The sequence below is a fragment of the Scyliorhinus canicula genome, chromosome 2 (genome assembly GCF_902713615.1).
Source record: "Scyliorhinus canicula chromosome 2, sScyCan1.1, whole genome shotgun sequence".
NCBI classification, from domain to species: Eukaryota; Metazoa; Chordata; class Chondrichthyes; order Carcharhiniformes; family Scyliorhinidae; genus Scyliorhinus; species Scyliorhinus canicula.
In genome coordinates, this window is record NC_052147.1 from 100,069,818 (window position 1) to 100,084,033 (window position 14,216).

General features: G+C 47.4%; 1 protein-coding gene across 1 annotated transcript in view; it reads left to right on the forward strand.

Moving 5' to 3' along the window:
* rpap1 (RNA polymerase II associated protein 1) overlaps positions 1-13,501 on the forward strand; it is a 145,216-nt gene extending 131,715 nt beyond the window's left edge. Inside the window, 6 exon segments of the mRNA XM_038790256.1 lie at positions 4,140-4,286; positions 5,265-5,407; positions 5,898-6,687; positions 8,036-8,212; positions 10,682-10,738; positions 12,590-13,501. Of these exon segments, the coding sequence (XP_038646184.1) occupies positions 4,140-4,286; positions 5,265-5,407; positions 5,898-6,687; positions 8,036-8,212; positions 10,682-10,738; positions 12,590-12,745 (1,470 nt within the window). The 3' untranslated portion in view covers positions 12,746-13,501.
* The last annotated feature ends 715 nt before the right edge of the window (positions 13,502-14,216 follow it).

A 14,216-nucleotide genomic window follows, 5' to 3' on the forward strand; every position in this document is an offset into this window, starting at 1 on the left:
AGCCCCCTGGGGGGGTACCCGCCTTAGTCAGGTTGGTCCACATTGGCGGGCGTGGGGGGGGGGGGTTGGTGTCTATATACCTGCTGGTCCACCATGTCAACCCCTGGAACGTGTGGTCCGGTTCTGGGGCAGATCCAGCCAGCCTGCCCACCGACCACCCATACGCCCACGAACTGTAGGGGCTTCTGACCGCACGGCTGAATCTCTGAGTAATCGTAGTAAGTCAGCACCTCAGATGTCCCAAGTCGATTCCCGTGGGTAGGTGTTGCAAGTAGCATGTGGGCGTTATCGTCTAGCATCGCAATCAGACTGTGATGCCTGGACACTGCAGGAAGCAACAGCCATGGACACAGCGGCCAACATCCGAACACCCAGGGGGTCGTGGCGACGATGAACCAAAGACATGTCCTTGGCCGGAAGGTGGGTGGATGTGGCGGGGAGGAGACCTGGTGTCCGGTCCATGTAACATTATGTGCAGGTATCTGGGGTACAGGGTGTGGGTCGATGACCAGGGCCCCCGCTGAGGCCTTGGGGTGTTGTAGGCAGGGTGTTGGATGGCAGTGGCTGGGAGCGGAACGATGGGGAATGGAGTGTCCCGGGATGGAAGACGCCGGTGGAGGTGGCGGCAGCAGCACCGACAGATGCTCTAGGTGGGCGGCCCATGTGCCGGACCCCGCCCCACACCCTGAGGACCCCGGCCGCCCATCAGGCCAGGGAGTGAGCCGGAGGGGGAGGCCCGCGATGTTACAAGCGTCACTGGTCTTTTGAACAAATTACAGACAGCTTGCTTTGACACAGGTCGCTCTGCCTCAACAAGGGTGATGGTGTGGCAACTGTGCTATGTCCTCGTGGACTTGGACTGTGGAGGAGGAGGATATCCGCTAACGGTGGCTGTCATGGTCACCGCAGCTCTGAACATCTACCCCTCTGGATCAATCCAGGTTTCGAGCGGGGACTTGTGTGCCATCTTACAAGCTTGCAGCCTACAATGCATCCGTGAAGTCATGGATACACTGATTGCCTTGGCAGAAAACTATCTAAACGTTGACATGGACCAGGCCCAGCAAGATGCCGGAGCAGCAAAATTCTCCACCATCGACAGGATTCCCCAGGTCCAGGGGGTAATGGATGGCATGCATGACACCTTACGCTCGAGGGGTCGACTGGGAGTGCCCTTCATTGACAGGAAGGGGGGTCCACTCCCCGAACATCCAGCTAATGTGCCACCACCACATGAAGACCGGACCACTGTGTGAATGCTCCCCTATTCCCTACCCCTGCCATGCCCTCTCAGTGATCTTCCACATGCTTCCGTGCTCTATTGCTGCGACTATGTGTGTCTGCAGGATGCACATCCGAAATGGAGGAAGCCTTCAATGCCCCCTGCCGGGCGTCCTCTGGGACTGGAAGGCCCTGCCGCACGTGCTGGTGGCAACATGCCCTGCCGTGCCACACGGTATGGCATCAACAGCATTGCTGACTGCGAGAAGTGCCGTTGTCAGGACTGTGGAACTCAGGGGAGCTAGTAGCTGCCATCACCACTCCGTAGGATGGCTCCAGGTTCACACCCAGTGCCACCTCTTCTTGATCAATGCCCATAGGGCCCTGGGGGGTTCACCTCAGCACGAGGGGCAGCTGCAACGAGTCCCAGCTGACCCTGCGTCATCTGGCTCTTCCAGCCCTGGCAAGCTCTCAATAGTCTGCAGCATGGTTTTAACACCCTCTGCGATGCTCCTCAGTGACTGGACATGCTCTGCAGTGCCTCGGCAATGCTCACCTGACACTGGAACATGCTCTGTGGACCTCATCAAGGTCCACCTGGTACTGGTGATGCCCTCCAGCGACTAGGGCACGCTGTTGAGGTGCTCAGCCATGGCCGTCACCAACTGAGCCTCGCCTTGGACACCTTCACTCATGTTCTCCACTGCGGTCGCCACACTAGCAGTGTTGGCTTCGTTGCCACACATTGCCGGCACCATCTTCTGCACCCATAACCTGTGGGACTCCTCCAATTGGCTATGGACCTGCTGGAGTGTCGCTGACACCCCCCTCTGAATCCCACGGCCTCACCCTATCGTCTGCATCAGCTCTGGGTAAACCTGATCTAGAGGCTCAGCATCTGACTCTGACCCAGCTGGGTCCTGGGATCCAGCAGATCTCTGACAGCTGCCTCGCCTGGGCCTTCCTGCCTCAACCTGAGGCTCATCAACAACTGTGAGGTGCTCACCAGAATGTGCACCAGACGTCTGACCACTACTGTCTCCCACTGAGGTGTATGTCACTGGTGGAGGGTGGGGATGACAGCTGTGCCGTGAAAATGATGGCATCCTTGGAGCTCTCTTCCGAGGAATTCACTTGGGTGGGGGGATGGGGGGCCGGGGCGTGGAACCACCCCGGATGGGCCGGTGCCATCGGCTGCTGATCCTGTGGGAGAATGGACATGTGGTCAGTGTGAGGGATGGATCAGTCTTTATGGCATGACCAACTCACGCTTGACAGTTCATCTGTGTGTACCCTGGTGGATCCTCGCCTTGCGGCCGATTCTACGGTGGTCAATGATCTATCCTTGGCCACCCCGCAACCTCCAAGTCCCCTCCTCATCGGGGTGAGGACTCTGATGTCCGGCCCTTGGGCCCTCTCCTGCCGGTTGTGGTGCCAACTTCTCCTGTGGGGACACAGAGGGGGCACTTGTAGCCACATGGTGGTTGGGAGGGGTGCTCAAGTTTAAGGGATGGCTGTATGGGGAGTATGGGGGGATTGGGGACTATGGGAGATAATGGAGTAGCCTGGGCGGACACTGACCTCTGGGAACCGGACATCCCATCTGGCCTCAACCAACTTCAAGTAGTCTGCCCGGTCGGCATCCCCCGAAGCGTGCTGGTTGTCTCCGTTGGCATGGCTGTGAGCTGAGTGGGGTTGGCTGTGCGGAGTGATTCAATTGCTGCTCTCCATGTGAACAGGGGGCTGCGAATTAGCCGATGGGGCCATGATTTGCAGCATGAAGCCCATGGGTCCTCGTTAAGTGGACCAATTAACGTTTATCGCGGTGACGACCTTGCCGGGCCGAGCTTGTGGCAATCCCACTCACTACCGCACTTGTAAACATTTTGGTCAAATCGCGGCCACAGATATATTCAGCATTAAACAGCCGGTTTTCTCACACTTCATGTAGTTCAACACGATGTGTGTCCTTGAGCAATTGATTAGCTTTCAGTAATGGCTGGATGTATAAATTTACAGAACTTCATCAGGAAGCATTAGTTATTAATGAATCTTACTAATTGCACTTAGATCAAGACAAAAGGTGATATTTAATAGATCTCCCTCTTGCCTAATCACATGATTGATAGAGTGATTGGCACTGGATTACAGTTCTCCATCAGCCTCCCCTGAACAAAGTTATAATGCTTTGTCCCCACCCGTAATAGACTAACAGCTTCTTCAAAATGTAGCAGTTCATGCTTTGCACACCATGCCCTCATCTGCCCAAATAAAATTATGATCTAAACCTTGTACATGCTCTGGTTAGACCCACCTGGAGTACATTGCAGTTCAGAAAGGGCATATTGACCGTGGAAGGTTGGGGGGGGCAACTCCACAGATTCACCAGAATGCTACCTTGGCTAAAAGAGTTCAATTATAAGGTCATACACACCAGGCTTGTATTTCCCCTGAATACAAAAGATTATGGGGTGATCTGATTGAGGTGTTTAAGATGATTGCAGGAGTTGATGAGGTAGAAAAACTCCACAGGGAGTGTATAGAATGAGGGTGAGTAACGACAAAATTAAAGCTGGGTGATTTAGGAAGCACTTCTTCACATAAAATGAAAATCTGGAACTCTTGCCCAAAAAGCTGCTGAGATTTGTGGTGGGGTTGCAGGGTGGTCAATTGAAAAGTTCAAATCTGAGTTTGGAAGTTTTGTTTCCTCGGTAAAAATAATAAGGTTTACAGAACCAAGGCAGGTAAATGGAGTTAAATTGCAAATTGGCCAGGATCTAATTAAATGGTGCAGCAGTGTCCAAGGGCTAAATGGCTGCCTCCTGTCCCTATGCTGTGAACCATTAGCTGGCAGCTCCTCACGCTGCTCATCTGTGCTTCCTGTCATTGATCTGTTTTTTTGCACACTTTGTTTGCAGTGCTCCACTATTTTGTACAGCAAAGGTCTGAGGGATTACCTGGTCCACAGCTGCAAGGGGATCCCGCCAACAAACCATCGCTCTGCTTGGTTGCTACGGCATGAGTTCCACTTTCAGCACTTTGTACTTCAACTCGCATCCAAGACAGTAAGTGGCCGTACTTGTTGCTTCAGATTGGGCTTGTTTAATGCACTGGAATTACATCCATCAGTGTATTACATCTGTCACATCAGGAGTGCATGGATTCAGGGCCCCACCCTGGAGATGTGAGTCCATAATCCAGGCAGGACACTGCAGTGCGGCACTGAGCAAATGCTGCACCAAGGACTCGTGAACCCCCTCAAAAGGTCCTGTGGCACTATTTCAAAGGAGAAGAGAAGTCCTCTCGGGAACCCTGTCCAGAGTTTATCCCTCAATTGCGCTGATAAAAACAAACTAACAAGTCATTTACATCTCTGCTGTTTTGGAATCTTGCAATGCACAATCTGGCTGTCATATTTCATGACATAACAGTAATGGCTGTAAGGTGCTTTGAGACATCCTGGAATCATCCTTTAATAAATTCAAGTTCATCAGCACAGATTAAGATTAAAGTAAATATATGTTAATGCTCTGCTCAATTAATTACTTCAAATTGCTTCCTGAACTTGTGACAGACCTGAAACTATTGAGTCTTAACTCATGAAAATTCTCTCTACTGACACAGCCCACTTTTGGGAGAACAATCTTGTTGACTGTGCCCCAGGCTATGTTGCCTAGTTAACTGAACGTATTGTGAAGTTGTCACTTTGCTCATGTCAAATGTTCGCTGGATCACATGCAGACAACTATTACTAGTATCATAGATTGTGTTTTGGCAAAACCTTCTGAGGAGGAGGTCCAAAGATGCACTCTGGGCTGTTTAAACTTTCTCCCATACCAGCAGAACTTTCCTTTATTCCCTAACCCTGCCCAACCTTCCTCCCCAACTCTTTCTCAAACCTGTCTCTTCTAGACTTGCTCTCCATCCCTCCAGGTTCCACCCCTCAACCCTCAAATTCCCTACCCCCTGTCCTACCCCCAGCCCTCCAGACTTCTTTTCCAATTACAATATTGCAGTCCTTCAATACTCTTTCCTCCTTTCAGGTTGCTGTCAGTCCTCAAGTTACCCGGCAAGCTCCGCTCTATCACTATGTTGCTATGGCGTTGCTCAGTCAGTTGCTGCCAGGGAATGAGCATTTGGCCCATGTGCTCCTGTCGAAGTTGGCTTTTAACCAGGATTTGATTCCGTGAGTATCCCAGTGTGAAAATTTGCTCAATATTTATGGTAAGTGTAATTAGAAGTACTTTTCTATTGTGTTACTTGGTTCTAACCTGGACCTGCTCGGTGAATGTGTCCTTTTCCCTGGCTAGTATGATGAAATAATTTGGGCTGTTTTAAAGAATGTGAAAAAGTCTTGGATTTCTATAGCATCTTTCACAACCAAAAGCTGCCTCAACGCACTTTCCAATCAGTTAAGTACTTTTAAGATGTAGTGTAGTAAATATGGAAGCCAATTTGTGCAAAGCGAGTCCCCCTAAATATCAATGAGGTACTGGCCAGGTAAGATAATGAGTGGGAGACCAGGTAAGCTGCTTTTAGTGATGTTAGTTGAGTACAACACCTCAATGATCTAAGTTTTATCCATAATTATCTGTTTACGGTGTACAGTGTATGCAGCATTTACAGTGTGGCATGTATGCAGTGTTCATGGTGTGTTGTGTGTGCTGTATTTACAGGGAAGGTAAATCAGGTGGCCCTGAAGCTGAAGATCTTTCCTACATTCTCCAGCTTGGAGACGGTAGAGACACTTCAATGAAAGTTCATTCTAATCCAACTCGCGGAACATTGCTGGCAGCGGCGTTCAAACAGCTTCCCACCATCCGTGTGTGCTACCTGGGTCATTTTGCACACCTCCAGTCTGCCATCTTACGGTCCCAGGCATTCTACACAGGCCAGAATCACTTGGTTCAATCAGTGCTGCTTCCCGAGATGACGGGTCCTCTTCTGCCGGCCGATTGGGCTTTCCTGCCCCTGATCAATCTGTATGACAAGGTGAACCGAGAGGAAATGAAGGGCAAGATGGTCGACTCACTTCCTGCTAACTTTGTGGAAATGGTGACCAGCAGTCTTCAGTGGGCACTGCTGTTGGAAACCTGGCGAGGTGAACTTTTGCAGGGTCTGCCCCTGGCCGCTAAACTGGCGAGGCTTGCATGCGTATTCCTCACAGGCAGCAATCTGTTTCTGGAACCAGGCATTCATGACAATCTGACAGCCCTCTTGTCAATCTACTGTCAGCAGAAGAAGATGAACACGTTAGATCTGAACACCACACTCCCAGGACTGTCCTCCTTTCATGATCTTTACATTAGCCTCCTTGAGCAGTTCGAGAGTGTCTCGTTTGGCAACCAGCTTTTTGGCTGCTTTCTCCTGCTGCCCCTGCAGAGGAAGTTCAATATCCAACTGCGCAAGGCTGTCTTTGGGGAGCACGTTAGCGTATTGCGGACACTGGGAGTGCAGCTAAAGCAGGTACACAAACAATTTCCATCATTTTGAATTATTAGAGGTTTCCAGGCTTTTCTTCCTGAATGGGCCAGTGCCGGGTTCCTCTGGGTGAAACAATTGGCTGAACTAATTGATGGCCCAACCAATAATGGCTTAATATGTATGAGATTGGTTTGAGGGTCTCGATGGTGCAGTGTGTTGGACGCTTTCTTCTTGCCTCAGGAACATGGGTTCAAATCACCTTCAAACTGAGACAGATGAAAACCTTCTCTGTTTGATGACTCTTAAGTACATATGAACTGATTTTGAACATCCTCATTCTAGATACGAGTGAGTGTAGGGGGTTCATAAGGGGTTCAGCATATAATTAAGGCTGGGGCTGAGGCAGATAATAGGGGGAAAGGAAGAGATTTTACTTGATATGCTGACATACGTCTTGCTTATCCTGAGAGTTAGTGCTGATACTGGGCGCCTGATTTGATATTCTCCCACCTTGATGGAAATATAAATTACAATGGGTATGTTCAGCTGATGTTTTGTATGTTGCAAGTTCTCGATGCATCACATTTTGAATAAAATAAATGGAGACTGTTATGGGGAGATATAAATGTTTAAAATTATAAGGTGTTTTTTTCGAGTTGATAAAGGAAAAACATCCACTGACGGGAAGGCAGGTAACCAGAGGATATAGATTTTGGATAATTGATAAAATAGCCAGGGGAGGAGATTTTTACGCGCCAAGTTATTAGGATTTGGAATGTACTGTTTAAAATGGTGGTGGAAGCAGATTCAATAATAACTTTCAAGGTTAATAAGGAATTATATATTTATATGAGAAGAAAAAATATTGCAGAGCTATGGGGAAAGTGTGGGAGAATTGGATGCTCTTTAAAACAATGGACCAAATGGTCTCCTTCTTGCTTTGCCTTCCTATAGAAAGCCGAAGAAAATTTGCATTTGTGTAACATCTTGAATATAGTAAAATACCCGAGGGCACCTCGGGGAAGCATTGGCAGACAATATTTGTTAAAGAGCCACATTAGGCGGTATTGGAACAGATGCTCAAAAGCTTGATCAAAGGAAGAGAGTGTAGAGGCTGACTTAGGAAGGGAATTCCTGAGGTTGGAATCTGGAGAGCTGAAGGGATGTTAGTGGGTGGAGGAATCAATATCTAGATATGCAAGGTCAGAGTTCTAGGAGAGTTTTATGGTGTTCGAGGATGTCCAAGAGGTGAGGAATGCAAGGCCACGGCGGGATATGAGACTTCATGGCAAAGGAGTGATGTGTGAAATCCCTGAGGGCACTTGCACTTAACAAGAAGCTAGTCTGCTCACAGTTTTCAACTTGTGTAATCTTTTGTGTATCAAAATAGCTGCCGATCCCCTTGGAAAATTACACCCATCCCGCCGAGACTTCTCTGAACCTGCTGCGACAGTATTTCAAGACCTTGGTGACGGGTACCCTACGCCTCAGCTGGTGTCCCGTGCTCTATGCAGTGGCTGTTGCTCACATCAATAGCTTCATCTTCTCGCAAGAGGCTGTCGATGAGGTAAGGCAACGTCTGACTCAAAACTCTCTGCAATCAATAGGAATGTTGAGAGGACATAGGGAGGCGAAACATTTCTGCAGAAGAGATCGGGAGAGGCAACACATACTTAATGACACATTTCCAAAGAGTGTGCAGGAGCAGAGAGACACCTGGGGGTTCATACGCATAGATCCTTGAAGGCTGCTGGACATATTGAGAGAGTCATCCAATTCTGGTCGTCACAGATTATGGACAGAATGTGAGGGCCCTTAGCTGATGGTGTAAGGATTAGGGGGACACAGATTTAAGGTTTTGGGAAAGAAATATGGGATATGTGAGGAGGAGCCTTTTTTAATGTAATGAATGGTAATGAGCTGGAACTTGCTGCCTACTAAAGTGCTGAAAGTGGAAATGATCAACGATTTCCAAAGGAAATAGGATAGGCACTTGAGGGAAATAAACTTTCAGAGCTGTGGGGGTAGAGTGGAGTAATGGGACATAGAACATATAGTGCAGAAGGAGGCCATTCGGCCCATCGAGTCTGCACCGACCCACTTAAGCCCTCACTTCCAACCTATCCCCGTAACCCAATAACCCCTAACCTTTTTGGTCACTAAGGGCAATTTATCGTGGTCAATCCACCTGACCTGCACGTCTTTGGACTGTGGGAGGAAACCGGAGCACCCGAAGAAAACCCACACAGACACGGGGAGAAAGGGGCTGGTTTAGCTCACTGGGCTAAATCGCTGGCTTTTAAAGCAGGCCAGCAGCATGGTTCGATTCCCGTACCAGCCTCCCCGGACAGGCGCCGGAATGTGGCGACTAGGGGCTTTTCACAGTAACTTCATTGAAGCCTACTCATGATAATAAGTGATTTTCATTTCATTTTTTCATTTCAAGTGCAAACTCCGCACAGACAGTGACCCAGCAGGGAATCGAACCTGGGACCCTGGCACTGTGAAGCCACAGTGCTAGCCACTTGTTCTGCCGACTGACTGGACTCTATAGCGGTATGAATTCAATGGCTGAATGGCACTCCCCTATGCCATGGTGACTTACTGGGAGGAAATTGAAAAGTGCAAGATTGAGATGGGTAGACTTTTGGTTCCCTTCGTCCTTTGATACACTTGACATTACTTTTACCACCTCCAATTTTGACCTGAGAGAAAATAAATTCTCCTCATCTCTGTCTTAAATAGTAGACCCCTTATTTTTAATCTGGAACCCCTAATTCTGGTCTCCCCCTCAAGGGGAAACATCATTTCAACATCCTCACTGTCAATCCCCCTCGGGGCCTTTTACATTTCAACCAAATTATCTCCTTATTCCTCTAAATTCCAAAGTTTACAGGACCAACCTGTCCTCATAAAATAACCCCCTCATCTCCGAAATCAGTTGAGTGAAACTTTTCTGTACTGGAACAGCTTGGCTAGGGGCATAGCTAGTTCTGGAGCTCAAGACTTCAGTACCAGGAAGTTTTCGGGGCCCATAGCCTTTGTTGTTTCCGGGACCGTCAGCCGTTTCTTGAGATCACATATGATCAATTGAACTGGCTAAAGACTGGCACTTGTCCTCTTGTGTGGACCCTGAGAGGAGGCCAAGCTGGATCACTGGTTACTCCCGGCTGGCGATATTTGCGAATGCTAAAGCCAAGTCTTTTGCACTGACATGCTGGGCACCTCATGATTAATGATAGTGAAATTGTACCTCTTCCTCCGTTTAGCTGTTTAATTGTCCACCACCATTCATGACTGGATGTGGCAGGATGGGCAGAATGGCCTGTTTTTGTGCTGTAGGTTCCACATAATCTGTCACCTTGAGCACAAAATTGTTAATAAATGGGAAATGTTGTTAAACTGCTGACCTATTCAATCAAACAATACTTCAGCTTTCAAAGGATTCAGAATGCTATGTAATCTTTGCAAACCAGAAGTCCTGGCATATTATCAGGGTGAGATTCAGCATTCCATGGGGATTAGATGTCTTGCATCATCTCCAATGCAGAAATAAATTAAGCACACAAATAGCTAAAGCCTGAAAAATGCATCAGTGCTTTAGAAAGATGCGTAAAGTTTAGTCCGGCTCCTACAGATAAAGCAGTCAATTTGAAACACCAATCATGCTCATCAATCGGTCTTTTGGGCTAAATCTGAACAGCGGAAAAACACTTTTACAAAGGGGCTGTAAATTGGTCAAAGGCTTTCTGAAGTGTGCATGGAGCACATCCCTGGAGTACAGTAAAAGTGCGTTTATAATGTAAGGATTTTGCACAGGAATAGACATCAATTATACCAGAACTAATACGTGAACTGACAGACTTATCCAGATCAATTGGGCTTTATTGCAATCATTAATTGGAATGTTATGTTTTTTCAGCCAGTCACAATGAAGATTAAAGTCCAAGAGACTCGCCGTTTATTTATTATATGTGCCAAAAAATTCATCAAAACACTCGAGTGTTTAGTTATAATAAATGTTGTTGTTTTACAGGAGTTTAATGCTGCCAGAAGGAGCATGCTTCGAAAGTCTTATTTATTAACAGATGAGGTGGGTATTTTATTTCAGATTTCCAGCTGTACTTGGCTTTTGTACTTAGTGGAACAGTGGGTACAGAATTATTTTTATTCGAGACAAAGCATTCAATTTTATACCTGTACAAATGGTGCATGTTGTTCTGACCTAGTACAAGACCTTGGTCGAGTCTGGCTTAGAATAGAGGATAGAACATACAGTGCAGAAGGAGGCCATTCAGCCCATCAAGTCTGCACCGACCCCCTTAAGCCCTCACTTCCACCCTATCCCTGTAACCCAATAGCCCCTCCTAACCTTTTTGGTCACTGAGGACAATTTATCATGGCCAATCCACCTAACCTGCACGTCTTTGGACTGTGGGAGGAAACCGGAGCACCCGGAGGAAACCCACACAGACACGGGGAGAACGTGCAGACTCCACACAGACAGTGACCAAGCGGGGAATCGAACCTGGGACCCTGGCGCTGTGAAGCCACAGTGCTATCCACTTGTGCTACCCAGTACTGTGTCCTGTTTTAGTCCCCTCGCATGTTGGATAATATTGAGAGTCTGGGAAGGGTGCAGACGAAGGCCACGAGACTCTCAGTATAAAGCATTTTAATTATCAAGATCGGCTAAAAGAATTGGGATTCTAAACTTTCAGTTTTGTGTATGTCGGCTTAGGGGTTGTCTTACTGAGATTTATAAGATGATGAAAGGAGTAGACCATTTGAGTAGATAGTTTGTTCCAATGAAATAGGTCGGGGAGGATGGGATCACAAATCTAAGTTACCATAGACCATAGAACCATAGAACAGTACAGCACAGAACAGGCCCTTCGGCCCTCGATGTTGTGCCGAGCAATGATCACCCCACTTAAACCCACGTAACCCGTATACCCGTAACCCAACAATCCCCCCATTAACCTTACACTACGGGCAATTTAGCATGGCCAATCCACCTAACCCTCACATCTTTGGACTGTGGGAGGAAACCGGAGCACCCGGAGGAAACCCACGCACACACGGGGAGGACGTGCAGACTCCAAACAGACAGTGACCCAGCCGGGAATCGAACCTGGGACCCTGGAGCTGTGAAGCATTGATGCTAACCACCATGCTACCGTGAGGCCATATCTACATTAGATATCAGGAAGTAGTTATTTTCTTAGGAATGGTGTAGCTCTGGAACATCTACTTTCTTGTATGGTGGACACTGATTTGCTGAATTCCTTCAAGAGATGGGGTGGGGGGGAATTATCACTTTTGCCTCTTCTAGGAGATCATGAGGCTTTCAAGTAGGGTGGGATGTCTGTGTATTAAAATGCACAAGGCATTCACCATTGTGTGAGACATGATGGATTGACCAGAAATTCTATTCCTGGCCATCATTGCACATTTGGAACTCCTACCCTCTTACACCAAAGCACATTCGAGAGCAGTCCTTGCAGTAGGCTTGGTGGGTTGATTACCATTGCTGTAGCCTTTGAGCTAGATGGCTACAAGTTGCAGTCCCACTCCAGAGACACGAGGACAAAATCCACTGCAGCACTAGGGAAATGCTGCGCTGCCAGAGGTGCTGACCTTTGGATGAGAGTTCAAATTGAAATCCCATTTGCCCCTTCGGATGAATTTACAAAGATCACATGGCATTGTATGGAGGAGTAGGGAAGTCCTCGCCAACATTTATCTTTCAACACTAAAGAAAACAAAAACAGATTACCTGGCCATTGTCCCTGTCGTTTGTGAGATCTTTCTGTGCACAGGTTGGCTGTCACATTTCTTACATTGCAACAATGACTGTACACCGTTTGTCTATAAAGCCCTTTGAAATGTCTTGAGGTTGTGAAAGAAATAAATGCAGGTTACTTCTTCCTTTCCTGTCCAGGTACTAAGAAGACATCTGCTTCACTTCAAGTTACCCAACCCAGAGTCGCCCTGTGGGTTTGATATGTATGAGGAGCTGCCCCCGATGAGACGCAGGTGGATGCAAAAAGTCCTTGGAGACCTTCTAAATCCAGAGATGAGGCCGGAGGCCAAGTGACCGGCGAGGAGGTGCTAGAGGGATGGGGGTGAAGCACCTGTTTACTGGGGATACTCCAGTCCAGTGGGTGCTTTTTGACTCTCTTGGACATGAGTCCAACCGTTACAGAATGCCAGATCCACATGTACTCAGACTGAATCTTGTACATGAGCGGGATCAGGAGATGGCTGAGAACTATCTGCCTGAGCTGAGTGACAGAAGCTATTTTATCGTTTAAAAATTTCTCCTCCTCTGTTTTGTAAAGAAAATATTTAGATTTGCAGTTGACGTAGACCTTAAAATGGAGTACCGGTTATGCGGGTCATACTGGAGGTGACTCCCTGTCTCCCCTCCTACTCCATCAGGGCAGCTTTTACCCTCTGTGAAATGCCCCCACAAACCGGTAGCATGCTGTGCTGTCTTGCACTGCCATTGTTTTAACTACACTAATGGAACAATTTGGCTGGGCCCGTGTTCACTCGGAGATGCCACATTAAGTAACCAAAGAGCCCATTGGCCATCTTGAAGTAGTGCAAACAATTCTGGAAAGACTGAATGAACTTTGTTGCTCCCATTTCACAGCGGAAGATGAAGGCTTCACGTAGCTGCCTGGTCTGTGAATTGTGCGGAGAGATTGCTGTTAACTCCTCTATGGATACAATTGCATAGTGTTATGGCAGTTCATATGGATCGGATTTTATTTCTGATTAATGAACCATGAGCTGCAGGTCCAACGTACATTATTATTGAATAAATTATACAACCTTTTGACTTTCATATTTACATGTATATGTGTCGGGATTTGGCAGGGGATAGCCCCGGAAAGGTTTGAACCCATTGAGTACAGGGTTCAAGGAAGTTCTGGCTGTAGCATTTGTTAGGCATCAGCTGGAACAATAATATACAACGTTGGGCATATGCTTCAGGAAGGATGTGGTTAGAAAGGGGGCAGAGGAGATTTACTGGAATGGAACCAGGAATGAGGAACTTCAGTTAAATGAAGAGATTAAAAAGCTGGTTATTTTTCTTAGAACAGCAAAGGTTAAAGGAAGATTTAAGAGGTCTTTGTGAAGATGGGGAAAACTCATTCCTCTGGCAAGGTGGCTCGGATTTTAAGTCATTGGCTGGTGAAGTAGAAGAGCAAAAATGTTATGATCTGGAATGCTCAGAACAAGAGTGATTGAAGCAGATTCAATAATAACTTTCAAAAGAGTAGGAGAAATACTTGAAAATGAAAAGTTGGCTGGGCTGTGGGGAAAGAACAGGGGAATGGAATTAATTGGACAGCTGTATCAAAGAGCCAGTACTGGCATTATGGGCTGAATGGCCTCCTTCAGTGCTGTCTGAGTCTATGAAGTGGAGTATATTGGATGAAAGAGAGGAATGAGTCTTGTATCATAAAAAGATCACAGCTGATGAAAAAGTGCATGTCCTTCTAGGCCTAACCAGGCTCTTGTGTTTAAAGAGACAAAATTAGCTACATTACCAAGTT